At 37.9% G+C, this 15,142-nt stretch overlaps 1 protein-coding gene across 1 annotated transcript; it reads left to right on the top strand.

The window, feature by feature from the left end:
- Nucleotides 1-13,842: 13,842 nt before the first annotated feature.
- On the top strand, nucleotides 13,843-14,888 carry LOC149226859 (protein LURP-one-related 6-like). Its single transcript, XM_089380322.1, has 3 exons — nucleotides 13,843-13,936; nucleotides 14,058-14,407; nucleotides 14,493-14,888. The coding sequence occupies exons 1-3, from the start codon at nucleotides 13,843-13,845 to the stop codon at nucleotides 14,886-14,888; spliced, it is 840 nt and encodes a 279-aa protein (XP_089236448.1).
- Nucleotides 14,889-15,142: the final 254 nt, after the last annotated feature.

Raw genomic sequence — 15,142 nt, 5'->3', positions numbered from 1 at the left:
CCATTCAATTGAAAATATACTCCATTTTTAGATATTAGTCTAGTTAAGCATCACACACTAACTTGACGCTAAATATTTTGTTCGCGTTCTAGTGTTGTCATTGATGTCAACCAATGCTTAGCGGTGTTCATCTTTGTAACAATCATTTCTATGATTGTACAAGTCTAATGTATGGTCTCCTATGTTTGGAACAATGTCTCAAAGTTGCATGTCCATGCCCTGAAGCTGAGTGGTAAATTGATGAGAGAAGGCTTCAAAAATGAAGTTAAATCAAGGTAAAAAAAGTTACCTGAAGAATCCAAGCATTATAACACATATAAGTAGTGTACCAGGATGCATTATAATGCACTTCCCGAAGGTAGGACCTGTGTTAGTCCCTGTGGGTGGCTCTTCCTAGATTTTGTGTGCTTTATGGTTAACTCTTTGGGTGTCTACTATGGTATTTACTCATGGTAAATGATCTAATTGTCCGAGAAGGTTTTCTATTCATCTTGAAGGTGCCTAAAGTTGAAAGTTTGAGAAGAAAAAATTATATATATGAGAATACCTTGAGGAGTTGTGGTTGGATCCATTAAGAGGGAGGCCCATCGAGAGGGCATTGGGAGAGATGTAGTATGGTTGTAGGAGCATATTGAATATCTAAAGCAAATCAAAGCTTGTTGTGCAGGTCCTAGGAAGTATTGTATACAAGTATCAGTGATCGTAGTTGAAGAGGAGCTGCAGTGGACTGTTTGATCGAGGGAGAGGACTTGCTATGGAGATTTAATTTGTTGAGATTGTGCTACAAAGAGAGTTTGTTTGATGATTGGGTTCTAGTTTGAAATATTTTGAAAAGTGGCCTAAAAGAGTTACAAGGCTAGTGGCTCATTCTTGGTGGTGGCCAACTAAATTGTTATAGGCGTAGTGGCTCTTTGTTGATGGTGGCCAACTAAATTGTGAAAGGGGTGATGGCTTCTTGTTGATGGTGGCCAGCTAAATTATTATAGGGGTGGTGGCTCCTTGTTGTTGGAAGCCAACTAAAAGATAAAATATTTATTTCAATAATAAAATATTCAAAGCAGTGCAACAATAGCAGGGTGGTTTTCTCCCCTTGACAATTTCCACCATAAATACTTGGGTCTCTTTTTGCATGCTCGTATTGATGTTTATCATGGGTTTTATGTGTTGAGTTTGTGTTTCTTTTATATTTAGAACTATTGATGTTATTGATGTGTGTTTTTATTCAGTAAACCAGAAAAAATAAGTTAAAATTATATAAGGATTATCACTACTGATTCACCCCCACACTTAGTAGTGATCTACATTTATTATCACATCAAGTTCCTTTGTGGTTGATTAATCCTTGTAAGGCGGACTTGGGAAAATCATGCGTTATCAGGATGTTCCATGGCTCAATGGTAAATTTTTTAGCATGTAGAGAAAAGGTGAAGTCAGAAATATCTTCTCGAGGATATCATGTTTGGGAAATGGTGATAAATGAATATGATGATAAAGGCCATTGAAACCAAAATCAATTATCATATCCATCCATATGTGTATTGTGTGATAATCTTCACAATTGGGGTGTTGAGAAAATAATCGATCGAAATACTACAAGAAATATCTGACATTTGTTGCATGCACTGCATGGAATGGAAATCTAGAGAATTGATGAAGAAAAGGAGAAATTGATTGAAGATCAAGCCCAAATTAGAGCATCATTGGTAGAAATAGAATATCTATTAACAAAATATAGAGACCTGGAAAAGTGTTTTCAATTTTTTTATGAGAAGGAATGTGTCTTCAAAGAAGAAATCATTATATTAAGAACCTAGATAGAAGAAGGAAGGAGAGTTGAAGAGGGAATGAGGAATAAATACAAAGAAAAGTGTTGAAAATGCAGTAAGAAAATATCAGTTTGGATTTTCCTTGGTCAAACTAGAGAAAATTAGAATTTCTACGTCAACATAAATATTGGAGGTAGTTAACTAAGCTGACATGGCACTTGTCACTCAATTAACATAGTTAATTCAATTTGGGGAAGCTTCAGTTCAGTTTAATATTGTTGATTGCTAATTTTTAGCAACTCGTTTCAGTTAATTTAAGTTATTGTTAGTTAAACTAGTTCTAACTACCAAATGAACTAGTGGAGGTCAAGCTGTGGAAGTGGAACTTCAACCACACTCAATGATCAACCAGCTAACTAATAAATCAACCCAAACTATTTTTTGCATGCAGAGAATTCGAGTTACCTATTTGAGATGAAGATTCCAAGGTAGTGTACTATCATTTGTAGCATATTCCAATGTGTATAGGTGGTGCATGCTATCAAAGGAAGGACCTAGAGGAATTTCATAATTCAATAGTGGGAAATTCCTTAATAATACGGGCCAATCTCCTCAAGAAAAATTGAAAAGAAATAGGAGGTTGTAGGGCTTGAAAATTGGCTAAGTGGTGGCTAGAGTCGGACAATCAGGAAGAGGGATAGACTATACACTTGTAGGGTGTGCTCAAGGTTGAGAAAGCATATGTATTTAATCTCTATTCTCTAATTAATGTAATACATATATGAAGGGGTTTTGAGCAATTTCTTTCCCCTAGATAAATCTTTGTGGATGTGTGATGTTTCCTTTTGCATGTCTATGATTTTTGTTCTATATGGTGAATAAACTTCCACAGATCAGTAGAGTAGCTTCAAATCTTGTGATTTAGTAAATTTCATCAACACTTTTAGATCTACACATTAATTTCTACATGGCATCAGAGTTGGATTGACTATAGAGCAGATATTTCAAATTTTTTATTGTAAGAGGATTGGATTTTCAGGATCAATTAATCAAAACTAGAAGGATAGATTTCTATGGACTAAGGCTCGAGTGTGTTTATGAGGGAAGCCCGAATTATGTTTCTTGGAAGGACCACATGGAGGCAGTGCTGGAAGATAATGGGTTGAAGGAATTCATTAATAGTGATTGGTGAGCCCTAGTATTGCACCAAGAATGTTACAACTCCCAAGGGCTCCTCAACTCAAATTATCAACACGGGGTTCATACAAACTTAGAGGTGACAATGTTATATGCACATTAGTTTGGATTCTACTCATGCACTCTCATTCATGACATCAGATCAAAGTTCTTAGAGGCCATTCCTCCTATTAAACTATAGTGAAAGCCTGCTGATGAAAGTCCATTTGAAAACTAATTGCAGCTATGCAATTGGAAATACCATTTTCTCAACTTGAAGATGCTAATTAATCATTTCATGAAAGGACAAGGGATAATATACTTACAGAAAGAAAGCTACTCTATCTTGCATAATTCATCAAACTAGCAACGTAATTCCATGTATCATCTACCTATTTCAAATTTGCTTGAAAATCAAAAACCTAACTTGCATCATACTTGTGATTGAAAATAACTAATTCTACTATGTTTTGCAGTGAGGAAAAGGAATGGTTGGAGTGGTCTAGGACCATCCCTTGATCATCAAATCACAGCTTGGGGTCATTTTTCATCTTGAATGAGCTAAAATTGAAGTGGGGGTCTTGTATTGCTACAAGAGGGCTTGTAATGCTATAGGAGGAGTTCCAAGAGGCTTTTTACAGTGAAAATGATGTCTTGATGGAATGAAGAGGTGGATGGATGTTAGGGAGAGTAAAGGAAGTTTGGGTTGAGCCCCCTAGCCAATCCCAATACCTCTCAGAGGTTTTTCTTGCACCGAGATGAATGCTCATGTTGTCCTAAGTTTACTAGACAAAGTGACTATGGAAATGGAGCTTTCGAACGTAATTGAGGGGTGGAGAGAGAAGATTGAGGAGTCCACGATGGAGGTGGAATAGGCACCCCCTTTCTATTCAACACAGCCCTGCAACCAGCCACCTGCATACATCCATTGATCATTAAAAATGTGATATAAACTATGATGGTGTTGTGTGTGGAGCATGATTGTTCAAAGGTCTTTGTTTCGGCCGGATGTATACCCTAGGAAGTCTTGTACACCCCTCCAGGCGGGGGGGTGCAGCGGGTACTTGTCCCCCCTGCATGGGTCCGGGGGGGTTTTTTGCCCTAGAAGGCAACCCCTCTCTTTGTATGAGGGTATTGTATTTGAGGCTGTGAAATAGATGTGTATTCTGTGAGCGAGAAACAGAGAGGTGAGACTGTGAGAGAAAACAGAGGATATTACAGTGGATTTGCTGTAGGTTGTGTCTCTTCATTTTGCTGGATAATAGAAAGGAAGGACTGGCTGTTCGGGGTGGACGTAGCCCAAACTGGGTGAACCACGTATATCTGTGTCTCTCTTGTTTTGTGCCTTTTCTGTGTTTATATTTCTGCAATATTTTATGTGTTCCATTGCTCCGTAATATATAATTTTCTAACAACTGGTATCAGAGCCGAAGGTCTATTTGGTTGATAAACTCGCAGGAAAGAAGGGTTCCTGGTTCGAGTGGGAGCAATGGCGGAAGATAGTAAGTTTAGGGTCGAGAAATTTAATGACCAAAACTTCTCGCTGTGGAAGATGCAGATGGAAGATTATCTGTATCAGAAAGATCTATACCTACTATTGCGCGGAAAAAAAAGATGCCGACAGGTATGAAAGATGAAGAATGGAACCTTCTCGATAGAAAGGCACTCGGAACAATACGGTTGTGCCTTGCTGCGTCAATCGCCTTCAACATTTCGAAGGAAACAACGACAGAGGGTTTGATACAGACGTTGTCGAAACTATATGAAAAACCCTCGGCCTCAAACAAAGTATTTCTTATGAAACGGTTATTTAATATGAATATGTCGGAAGGTGGATCTGTTGCAAACCATTTAAATGATTTTAATATAGTTACAAGTCAGTTAAGTTCTGTAGGGGTAAACTTTGATGATGAAGTTAGAGCTCTGTTATTCTTGTGCTCATTACCAGAAAGTTCGAATGGTTTGGTAATGGCCATTAGTAACTCCGTTTCTGGATCTAGTACTTTAAAGTTTGACGATGTTGTTGGTGCTATCCTTAGCGAGAAAATGCGACGGAAAAGCTCCGGTGAGACATCGGGAAATGCTTTGAGTGCAGAGTCTAGAGGAAGAAAAATGGAAAGAGGAAAGAGCTCAGGATATCACAGTAAATCAAGGAAAGGCAGATCCAAGTCCAGATCGGGGATAGTGTGCTGGGAATGTGGAAATAAAGGACACCTAAAGAAAGACTGTAGATCTCGGAAGGGAAAAGAAGGAGATGCACAGCAAGAAAACAATCATGAAGCAAATGTGACAAGTGAGGTGTTACAAGATTCTTTGATTCTTTCTTTCGAAAATATTATTGATTCTTGGGTGGTAGATTCAGGGGCTTCATTCCATGCCACACCTGATAAGAAATACTTTCATGACTATGTTCAAGGAGATTTTGGACAAGTTCGTCTAGGTGATGATAAACCCTGTAAAATTGTTGGAATGGGTAAGGTTCTTGTAAAACAGCAGAATGGAAACCAATGGCTATTAAAGGAGGTAAGGCATGTTCTAGATCTAAAGAAAAATCTAATTTCAATAGGGCAGTTAGGCGGTGAAGGTTGTGTGACAACTTTCACAGATAAAGCTTGGGAGGTCACCAAAGGAGCCCTGGTAATAGCAAAAGGCGAAAAGGTTGGTACATTGTATTTATGCAATGGTATTTCTAACTTTGTTAATGCTTTAACTTCCAAAGGAGAAGATGCAGCATTATGGCATCATAGGCTCGGACACATGAGTGAAAAGGGGATGAAGATTCTTCACTCAAGGAATTTGTTGCCAAGTTTGAAGAATGTTGATTTGGACTTCTGTGAGAATTGCATTTATGGAAAACAGAAGAGAGTCAGATTTCTCAGAGTTGGGAAAGAAAAGAAGAATGAAAAATTAGAGCTTGTGCATACAGATGTATGGGGACCTGCTCAGGTATCATCTCTCGGTGGCTCTCGTTATTATGTTACTTTTATTGATGATGCAACTAGAAAAATTTGGATTTATTGTATTAAGAATAAATCTGATGTATTTGATACTTTCAAGAAATGGAAAGCTTTGGTTGAGATTGAGACAGGAAAGAAATTGAAGTGTCTTAGATCAGAAAACGGAGGTGAATATTGTAGCAAAGAGTTTGATAGGTACTGTTCAGAGCATGGAATTGGAAGAGAAAAGACAGTTCCAAGAACACCATAAGAAAATGGTGTGTCAGAAAGGATGAATAGAACAATCATGGAGCGTGCAAGGTGCATGAGATTGCATGCAGGATTGCCTTTACAGTTTTGGGCAGATGTTGTAGATACTGCTGTTTATCTAATAAACAGAGGGCCTTCAAGTTCCTTGGATGGTGGTGTTCCAGAGGAAGCATGGACATGTAAAAAGGTAAACTACTCTATTTTAAAGCCTTTTGGTTGTGAGGCCTTTTTCCATATTGATAAAGAAAATAGAACAAAGCTTGAGGCAAATTCAAAGAAATGTACCTTTATTGGATTTGGTGTTAATGATTTTGGTTATCGTTTATATGATTACAAAAATCACAAAATCATTAGGAGCAGAGATGTAATATTCAATGAAAAGGTCTTGTATAAGAATCAGTTGCAGGAAAAGAAACAGGAAAAGGAAAACAAGGAATACGCAGTTCTTGATGAAATCACTGAAAAAGGAAAGGTGCCTGAAAATAATAATAATCAACAACCACAACAACAACAACTACCACAACAACAACACGCACCCCAAACACCTGAAAGTGGTGTTAGAAGATCTACTAGGATAAGTAGACCCCCTGAACGATATTCTCCTTCATTATATTATTTATTGTTGACTGATTCCGGTGAACTCGAATGTTATGAAGAAGCAATGCAGGTTGAAAGCAGGAAGAAGTGGGAGGTAGCCATGGAATAAGAGATGGACTCCTTAATGCATAACGAGACTTGGGATTTAGTCACGTTGCCTGTAGGAAAAACTACATTGAAGAATAAATGGGTTTACAGGCTGAAGGAAGGAGATGGAGGAAAACAGAGGTATAAAGCTAGACTTGTGGTGAAGGGGTTTGCACAGAAGAAAGGTATTGATTTTGATGAAATATTTTCTCCTGTTGTTAAAATGACTTCAATCAGAACCATTTTAAGTCTTGTAGCAGCTGAAGATTTGCATCTTGAGCAGTTAGATGTAAAGACAACCTTTCTTCAATGGGATTTGGAGGAAGAGATATATATGCGGCAACCACAAGGATATGAGGTGAAAGGGAAGGAGAAACTAGTGTGCAGGTTGAAGAAGAGCTTGTATGGCTTAAAACAGGCTCCAAGGCAGTGGTATCTAAAATTTGACAAGTTTATGTCCGAACAAGGTTATACCAAATGTCACTCTGATCATTGTGTTTATTTGAAAAAGAAAAATGATGGCAGCTATATTATATTGTTATTGTATGTAGATGACATGCTTGTTGCAGGATCTAACATGCAGGAAATAAATGTGCTCAAAATAAAATTGGCAAATTCATTTGCAATGAAGGATTTGGGAGCTGCAAAACAAATCCTTGGTATGAGAATAACTAGAGACATGAAAAATCGTAAATTAACATTGTCTCAGAATGAGTACATACAAAAGGTGTTGAAAAGATTTAACATGCACAATGCAAAACTAGTTAGTACACCTTTTGCTAGCCATTTCAAACTTAGCAAGGAAATGTGCCCAAAGACCCAAGAAGACATGGATTAAATGTCTAAAGTTCCATATGCATCAGCAATTGGAAGCTTAATGTATGCAATGGTCTGCACAAGGCTTGATATTGCACATGCAGTGGGAGTTGTAAGCAGGTACATGAACAATCCAGGAAAGGAACATTGGATGGCAGTGAAATGGATTCTCAGATATTTGAAAGGTACCGTAAATAAAGCATTATGCTTTGCTGGTTCAAACATCTCCCTACAAGGATATCTTGATGCAGATATGGCAAGTGATAGAGATAATAGGAGGAGCACTACAGGATATGTATTTACTGTTGGAGGAACAGTTGTTAGTTGGGTTTCAAAAATCCAAAGTGTTGTTTCACTTTCAACAACAGAAGCAGAGTATGTTGCTGCTACAGAGGCTAGTAAAGAAATGATTTGGTTACAAAGGTCTATGGGTGAATTGGGTAAGGAGCATGATATGGGCACATTATACAGTGATAGTCAAAGTGCCATTCATCTTGCAAAGAACTCAGCATTTCATTCCAGGACTAAACAAATACAGCTCAAGTACCATTTCATACGATCAGTGTTGGAAGATGGAGAGTTGAAGTTGGAAAAGATACATACTAGCAAGAATCCTGCAGATATGCTAACAAAAGTTGTAACCAGGGAGAAACTAAGAACATGCTCAGTTTCAATTGGTCTTCAAGGATGATGATGAAGATGAAAAACAACGAGGTCCAAAGAGGAGTCATTATCCAGCAAATGAAGCAGCAGTGGAGATGCTACAATCATTCTCCAAGTGGGAGATTGTTGTGTGTGGAGCATGATTGTTCAAAGGTCTTTGTTTCAGCCGGATGTATACCCCAGGAAGTCTTGTACACCCCTCCACGCGGGGGGGTGCAGGGGGGACTTGTCCCCCCCGCGGGGGTCCGGGGGGGCCGATCCTCCCCGGCTGGGGGGTCCGAGGGCCAGTGGTCCCTCGGCGGGGGCTCGGGGGCAGCACCCCCGAAGCTAAAAACAAATGTAAAATTGCCTTGTAAAAGTATAGTAATTTCTAGTCAATCTGGGCCGTTCATTAGGCGGATGATCTGATGGTAGAACTTATGTTTAGTTTAGGGTTTTTTGCCCTAGAAGGCAACCCCTCTCTTTGTATGAGGGTATTGTATTTGAGGCTGTGAAATAGATGTGTATTCCGTGAGCGAGAAACAGAGAGGTGAGACTGTGAGAGAAAACAGAGGATATTACAGCGGATTTGCTGTAGGTTGTGTCTCTTCATTTTGCTGGATAATAGAAAGGAAGGAATGGCTGTTTGGGGTGGACGTAGCCCAAACTGGGTGAACCACGTATATCTGTGTCTCTCTTGTTTTGTGCGTTTTCTGTGTTTATATTTCTGCAATATTTTATGTGTTCCATTGCTCCGTAATATATAATTTTCTAACAGATGGAAAAGATGAGTTGAAATTAAATAACATCTATTTTATGCCATAACACTACTCTAATCAATAAACTAACTTCTAAGATACATAAAAAAATGTGAAGAAGATCAACTAACATTCATCTAGTTCTAAGAAATCATAAACACTATCTTTTTATTGAGATTACGAATCCTTCCAACCATTCTTCCATAAGAGAGGTGATGTAGAAGATAGCAATCACAGGCTTTTATAGCTTAACCTCTAATGAAATGAAAGAAACTATGAAATGCTTGGAATTAAGAACAAAACACAAGTACAAAAGAGGGACCAAAGCCTCTAGTTTGGTCTCAAACCTAAGGGTCTCAGCCCTCTGAAACTAACTCAAGGGAAACCTAATAACCAACTTCTCATTATCATAAAGTAAAAGTCTCATACATCACATAAAAGTTTAAAATGACAATGTCAAGTTCTAATAGAAATAACTACACCTATATGAACTAAAACTTTGAATCCTAATGATCTTTTCATCTTGTTTATTTATACAAAATGGTAGTTGATAGAAACTCCCTTAAAAATGAGAGTGATTCCCTCCTTGATCTAGGAAATGGTGGAACTATTCCCTCTTGAGCTTCACTTGTACTAGGATTTACTTAATTTCCAATGAATTTGAACTAGTGAGAGAGGATGGTGTGATCCCAAGTTGAGTTAGGGAGCTAAGGAGGTGGACAAACCCCCTAGATTCTCTCTCGGTTGTCCATCAAGCCCCTACATATAAATTTCCTTAAAAATTCTTCTTTTTCCTATAATTAGACCACATTATGCCACATACTGGCATAATGGAAAATACAAAAAATATTCCACCCATCATCTCCTGGGGCATTTGGTTGGCTAGAAATAAATGGATATTTATGGATGTCCCTTTGGCACCATACCTCATTGCAGTCGAATAGGCATCATTTTTTTCTCTCCTCCCATTGACTACTTGCCCACAAATCTCCCGAATCATAAAGGAAGAATAGATAAACCGTCTTATAACCTAGGCTTATTTTGACAGAGCATCGAATGCTCAAAACAGATGTGGGGCAAGACTAGTCATTTATCATAAAGAAAACAGGTACTGGAAATCCTCAATAGGCCTTGGGGAAGGAACAAACAACTTTGCAGAGCTCCAAACACTTAAACTATTATTGTGCTGGATCACAGAATTATGGATTTATTATGTGCAAATCTTTGAAGATTCGTTAAATGTTATTAATTGGATTAATGAGAGTCAAAGATGTCAAAACCACATTCTGTTCCCAATTATTCAAGAAATTTTACAAATTAAAATGATTTTTCATTACATAGCTGTTTTTCACACCTACAGGGAGCTGGACACCATAATATATTTCCTTTCTAAGGAATGTCTACAATAGGATTTATGCACTTGGAGAGTATCAGCATATGAGGATGGTTTGATTCGTGTGTCGAATCAACCACCCTATATTAGATGAGATGATACCTTTTATCTTCTATACAAACCTTGGAGTACCATCAAAGCTTTACTTTTATGTTTTTGTTTTTCTAATTATGCTTACAATAACTTTTTTCATTTTTGTATGGATACTCGATCTATTTCATCAAACATTGATGTAAAACTTATTTACAGGATGGTTGTTTTCTACAATGTTAGGGAGGCCCTGCTATGTTATTTCTCTTATGGTTTTTTTGATACTTTGATGATGATAGAGAAACAACTTAGTCCTTTTGGGGAGGGTGTGTTTTATATGTCTTCATGGAGGTTCTAGTTTTATGCAACAACGTGAACAAAATTCCAACCCTTGCCAGTCAAATTCCAACCCTGCAGTACCTACTAAATATATAATATGATTATTGAATTGTTTATTTTACATATATTTGTTTTGTATGTAGAATGCAGAAATTATAAATATCAATTTCATATTAACAAAGTATATATACAAAAGAGTATGTATTTCTTTGGTAAAATGTTATAGGTTCAAATTCAGAAAAGATTGAAATATATATACCTTTATAAACTTTAAATTAAAAAATCTCATATAACAATTTAATATCTAATTTAGCCATAATCTTAAAACTAAATAAATTCCAACTAGCTCCCACACCCACCAATTTCCTAAGGATTTTAGATTATTCTAATTATAATAAGTTCTTCATTATTATTTATAACATTTTTTTTATATAGAGAAAAAATTATTTAGTAAAATGGTACATTTTACAATAAGATGTGTAATTCCTTTTTTTCTTAAGTTAAAGTTTATACATGTGAGAAGGGCAGAAGGACAGTCAAATGGAGATGAAAAAGATTGACAATGACTATCCTCACCATTTTCAAAAAGAGAACAACTATGATGTAAAAATAGAAAAAAATTACAAAACCTAAGTCTATTGGTTGTTGGGATTATAAATATTGACGGTTTACAAAAAATTTCATGCTATTAAAAAGTTTATAGAGATGAGTTTGAGAGAAAACTATGGTGTAAGTTTTCTCCATTTGCATGCAAAATTGCTTCTACATCCTCTAGGGTAATGTGGTATGCCTCTAGGGTAATGTGGTATGCTTCATTTAACAAATGCACACTTCCTTTGGTCAATTCAAGTTGCACAGTCAAAATAAAACCTTTTTATGAAATTAGGTTTAGCAAATTATTCAAGTTCCACCGTGAAAATCAAACCTTTTTATGAAATTAGGTTTAGGCAAATTTTGTATTCATGGTATCCAGATTAAGGATGAAATTGAACTAACAATGTGGCCCTCTAATCTTAACAAAACATTTTACTTTACAACACTGCGAACCTCGAAAATATTTTTATTTCCCCATATTAGTAAACTCAAAAATGGTTATGAATTGAGAGAATGAAGATATTTATCATAACAAGGGAAGAGACATTTATTTATTCAACTAAAACCCTCCTATTGTTTGAGGTATTTGGATTGTATGATAAACCTGACTTCAACGTATATTTCAAATGACAATATTTGTTAACGGATTGGACGGGATTTATGTTCATGGAAATGAATAAAATAGAGAGAAACTTTGAGTATGCAATTCGTTTGTATCTGAGGCACAAACTTTAATGACAAGAAAACACCACCACCCAACTTCAGGTTGTTGGTTTGTTGTTCACCGTTCAAACTACTGTTGCACTTTGACCTGAGGTTACCATCCGGATGCAAAGTAAACAACTCCAGCAATTTCTCTCTTTTCTCATGTTCCTGGGCAGCTGCACAATTCGTCATGACGTTACTTCTGCGAGGGTCTGTAAAATTATGCAGCCATCCATCTTTTCTATGGGCTTCTTTGTTCCACATATTGTATGTGAAATGATCGGGTTCTGAGAAAGTTTCGACTCCAACAGATTGCGAATGTTGTTTCGATGACAAATCAATAGGTATGAGCCTTTGTCTTGACGTACCGGAGAATTTGTGGTTTCCTGGACAATAATCTAAAATACGTGGATAATGAATCAGAGAGCGAAACAAATTTGTGAAACCTAGATTTAACAATAAAAAAGGGAAGAGAATAACAAGCTGCCCATTAGGTTTTCCCTACCTGAGGTGAAAACTGGGCCATATCCTCTGTATAATCAGCGATCTTGCCATCAGCTGAACATAGACAGACATGGCTACAGGATAAGTAAGCAACTAAAAATGGAAATGCTTAAGACTGTTAAAAAAACAAAGTAACTATAGTTTACCCTTAGTTGGAGGATAAGAGGTTTGGCCCTCCAAGCTCTTCAGAGTATCTTTTTCATTTAGAACCTGACGCGTTGATTCAAATCGAGATCGCTGCATCTGACGGGTCTTCATTTTCTGTTTACTCTTGCTGCGTGCTTGAGTATTCTGAAACCAATAAAACACATTTTTTGCTTCTACTTTGCCGTGTTGTTTGAGCAGAGTGGTAATCTCATTTATTCGAGAGCGACTAGGGTTACGATGGCCTTGTCTGAAGAGGTCTTCCAAAATCTCTTTCTGTCTTTCCGTGGGCGTCCAACGGGACCATGTAATCTCTAATTCCTTCCTTTCCATGGAACCTACTGATTCTGGAGAGGTGGCGTGGCGTGGCGAGTAATACAGATCTTTCTTGCTGCGGTGAAATTTAGGTGTTATTCTTTCTGTCTGTGGCTAAGGCCACGTTCAGCTATGGCTCAATACCTGCAACTTTAACTGGGCAACCACGAAACCCTACTTCACAGAAAACGAATACCAAACGAAAAAATACAACAAATTTCAAGTGTCATAGATAACTCTCGGGCGGGAAGGAAAAAGAACGCGGTATGTCTATTGGGAAAAAGGATCGCATGATGTTGATTGGAAACAAGGATGACGTTGACTTTGCCTAAATAGTGTTTGTACGCATGGGAGAGGGCGATGGAAGACTAAGCTTCCATAATTACCGGCATTCAGTGGCATCTGGGTTATCTATCCCAATTTCGTATCATAAGGAAAAGCCATATTGCGTAAAGCCACACGTGTTGGAATATGTAAAACCGTGGATCGGACACTAAAATTTATTGTAAATTCAAGGCGACATTCGGATTTAAATACATAATTTAAGTCGATTATTTTACGGAAAGGGAAGCGAGGCAAATAAGAATTACGTTTTGTCGGTTTAGGAAAGGAAACAGGGGAGCCATTGCCGTGGGGCGATTCCTAAATCCACCTCTATAGAAAAGTTAATGCTCCGTCCTTACACTCACCTGACAGGAGTTTGACGTGACCGGGACCATTGATCATGGGCATGCGTCCATGCATCCATCTCTCCTCACCCAGTTCAGGCGATGCGTGTTCCCGCCTCCAGCGCCGGTGTTTCTGCCCGAGTTGCCCAACGGTTCAGCGTAATCAATGCAAGTAGTGCGCTCGGATGCACTGATAGTAATCATGGCATTAATGTTATTCAATGAGCCCATTTGAATTCAAATTCAAATTTGAATTTAAGCGCCCAAAATTCAGCGCTCATCTATATTTCAGCAACCACATTGGAATTTCTTCATAGCTTCGTCAACCGGAAAAATCGCACATCTGTATCTCCCGCAGTCATTTCAAATATTTTCAAAAAGGTCGGCCCGCATAGAAAACAAGAAACAAGAAAAACAAGAAAAGATGAATAGAAACAGTTCTGCTCCTGTGATTATTCTTCCTGTGGTTAGCAAACAGTTCTGCTCCATTTCACAAACCCAATTCATTGTGAGGAAGAGGCCGTGTGTTGTTAATGGTGGCGGCTTTGTGGTCACTAATTGCGGAGGCAACGAAGTTTTCAGAGTGGAGGGATGCGGTCCAATGTTTAAAAACGAAGCTGTTCTCAAAGACGATGAAGGGAATTCCATACTCGCCCTGAAACGCAAGGTTATATGACTGGAAAACACCAAGTTCATTTTCAAAATTTATAATAATTGTGAAAGTAATAAGGATGTATGTATGCCATTTCCAGGTGGGTCTTGTGGAGGTGCTCTGCTTTCGAACTCAATGGAAAGGGTTCGTGAAGGACGAGATTATAGATGAGCACCAGAAACCCATTTTTAAGGTCATCGCTTCGGCCGTGAGTTGTTGCCAGAAGGACGACCCCATTAAGGTCTCCCTCACAAATTCAGAGAAGAATAAAAGGGGGTGGGACTACAAGGTTGTGGGTAGTTTCACTGAACGAGACTGTGGCATCTACGATCATTCCGGTGCAATTGCTGCAGAGGTGGGCCCATTATCTTTCTCTTGCTTTCTGCTTATTATTCAGATAAATGATCCAAATATTGAATGGTTTGCAGGTGTTTGTGAATACTGCATTTACGGATTCGAAGGACATATAGAGCGTTGCAGTGGGAGCAGGAGTTGATCAAGCATTTGTTTTTGGAGTGATTGCTATTCTTGACAAACTTAGTGAAGACGATCATGGCTACCCACAGTATTAACATATACTCCTTGAAACAAACTGTAGATAAGGAATACTCGGTTGTAATCCTTGAAACAAACTGTAGATAAGGAATACTCGGTTGTAAAGCTGTTGCTGTTTAACCTAACATTTGTAGCCATTTCTCAGTAGGCCGTGTTCCGAATTTTTACATTAATGTAATGCGCTCTGGAATTATC

This window comes from Pinus tabuliformis, chromosome J (genome assembly GCF_031772625.1).
Source record: "Pinus tabuliformis cultivar Carrire ecotype Pingquan chromosome J, CPIR1, whole genome shotgun sequence".
Classification (NCBI taxonomy): Eukaryota; Viridiplantae; Streptophyta; class Pinopsida; order Pinales; family Pinaceae; genus Pinus; species Pinus tabuliformis.
This window is presented reverse-complemented; position numbering and strand designations above follow the sequence as displayed.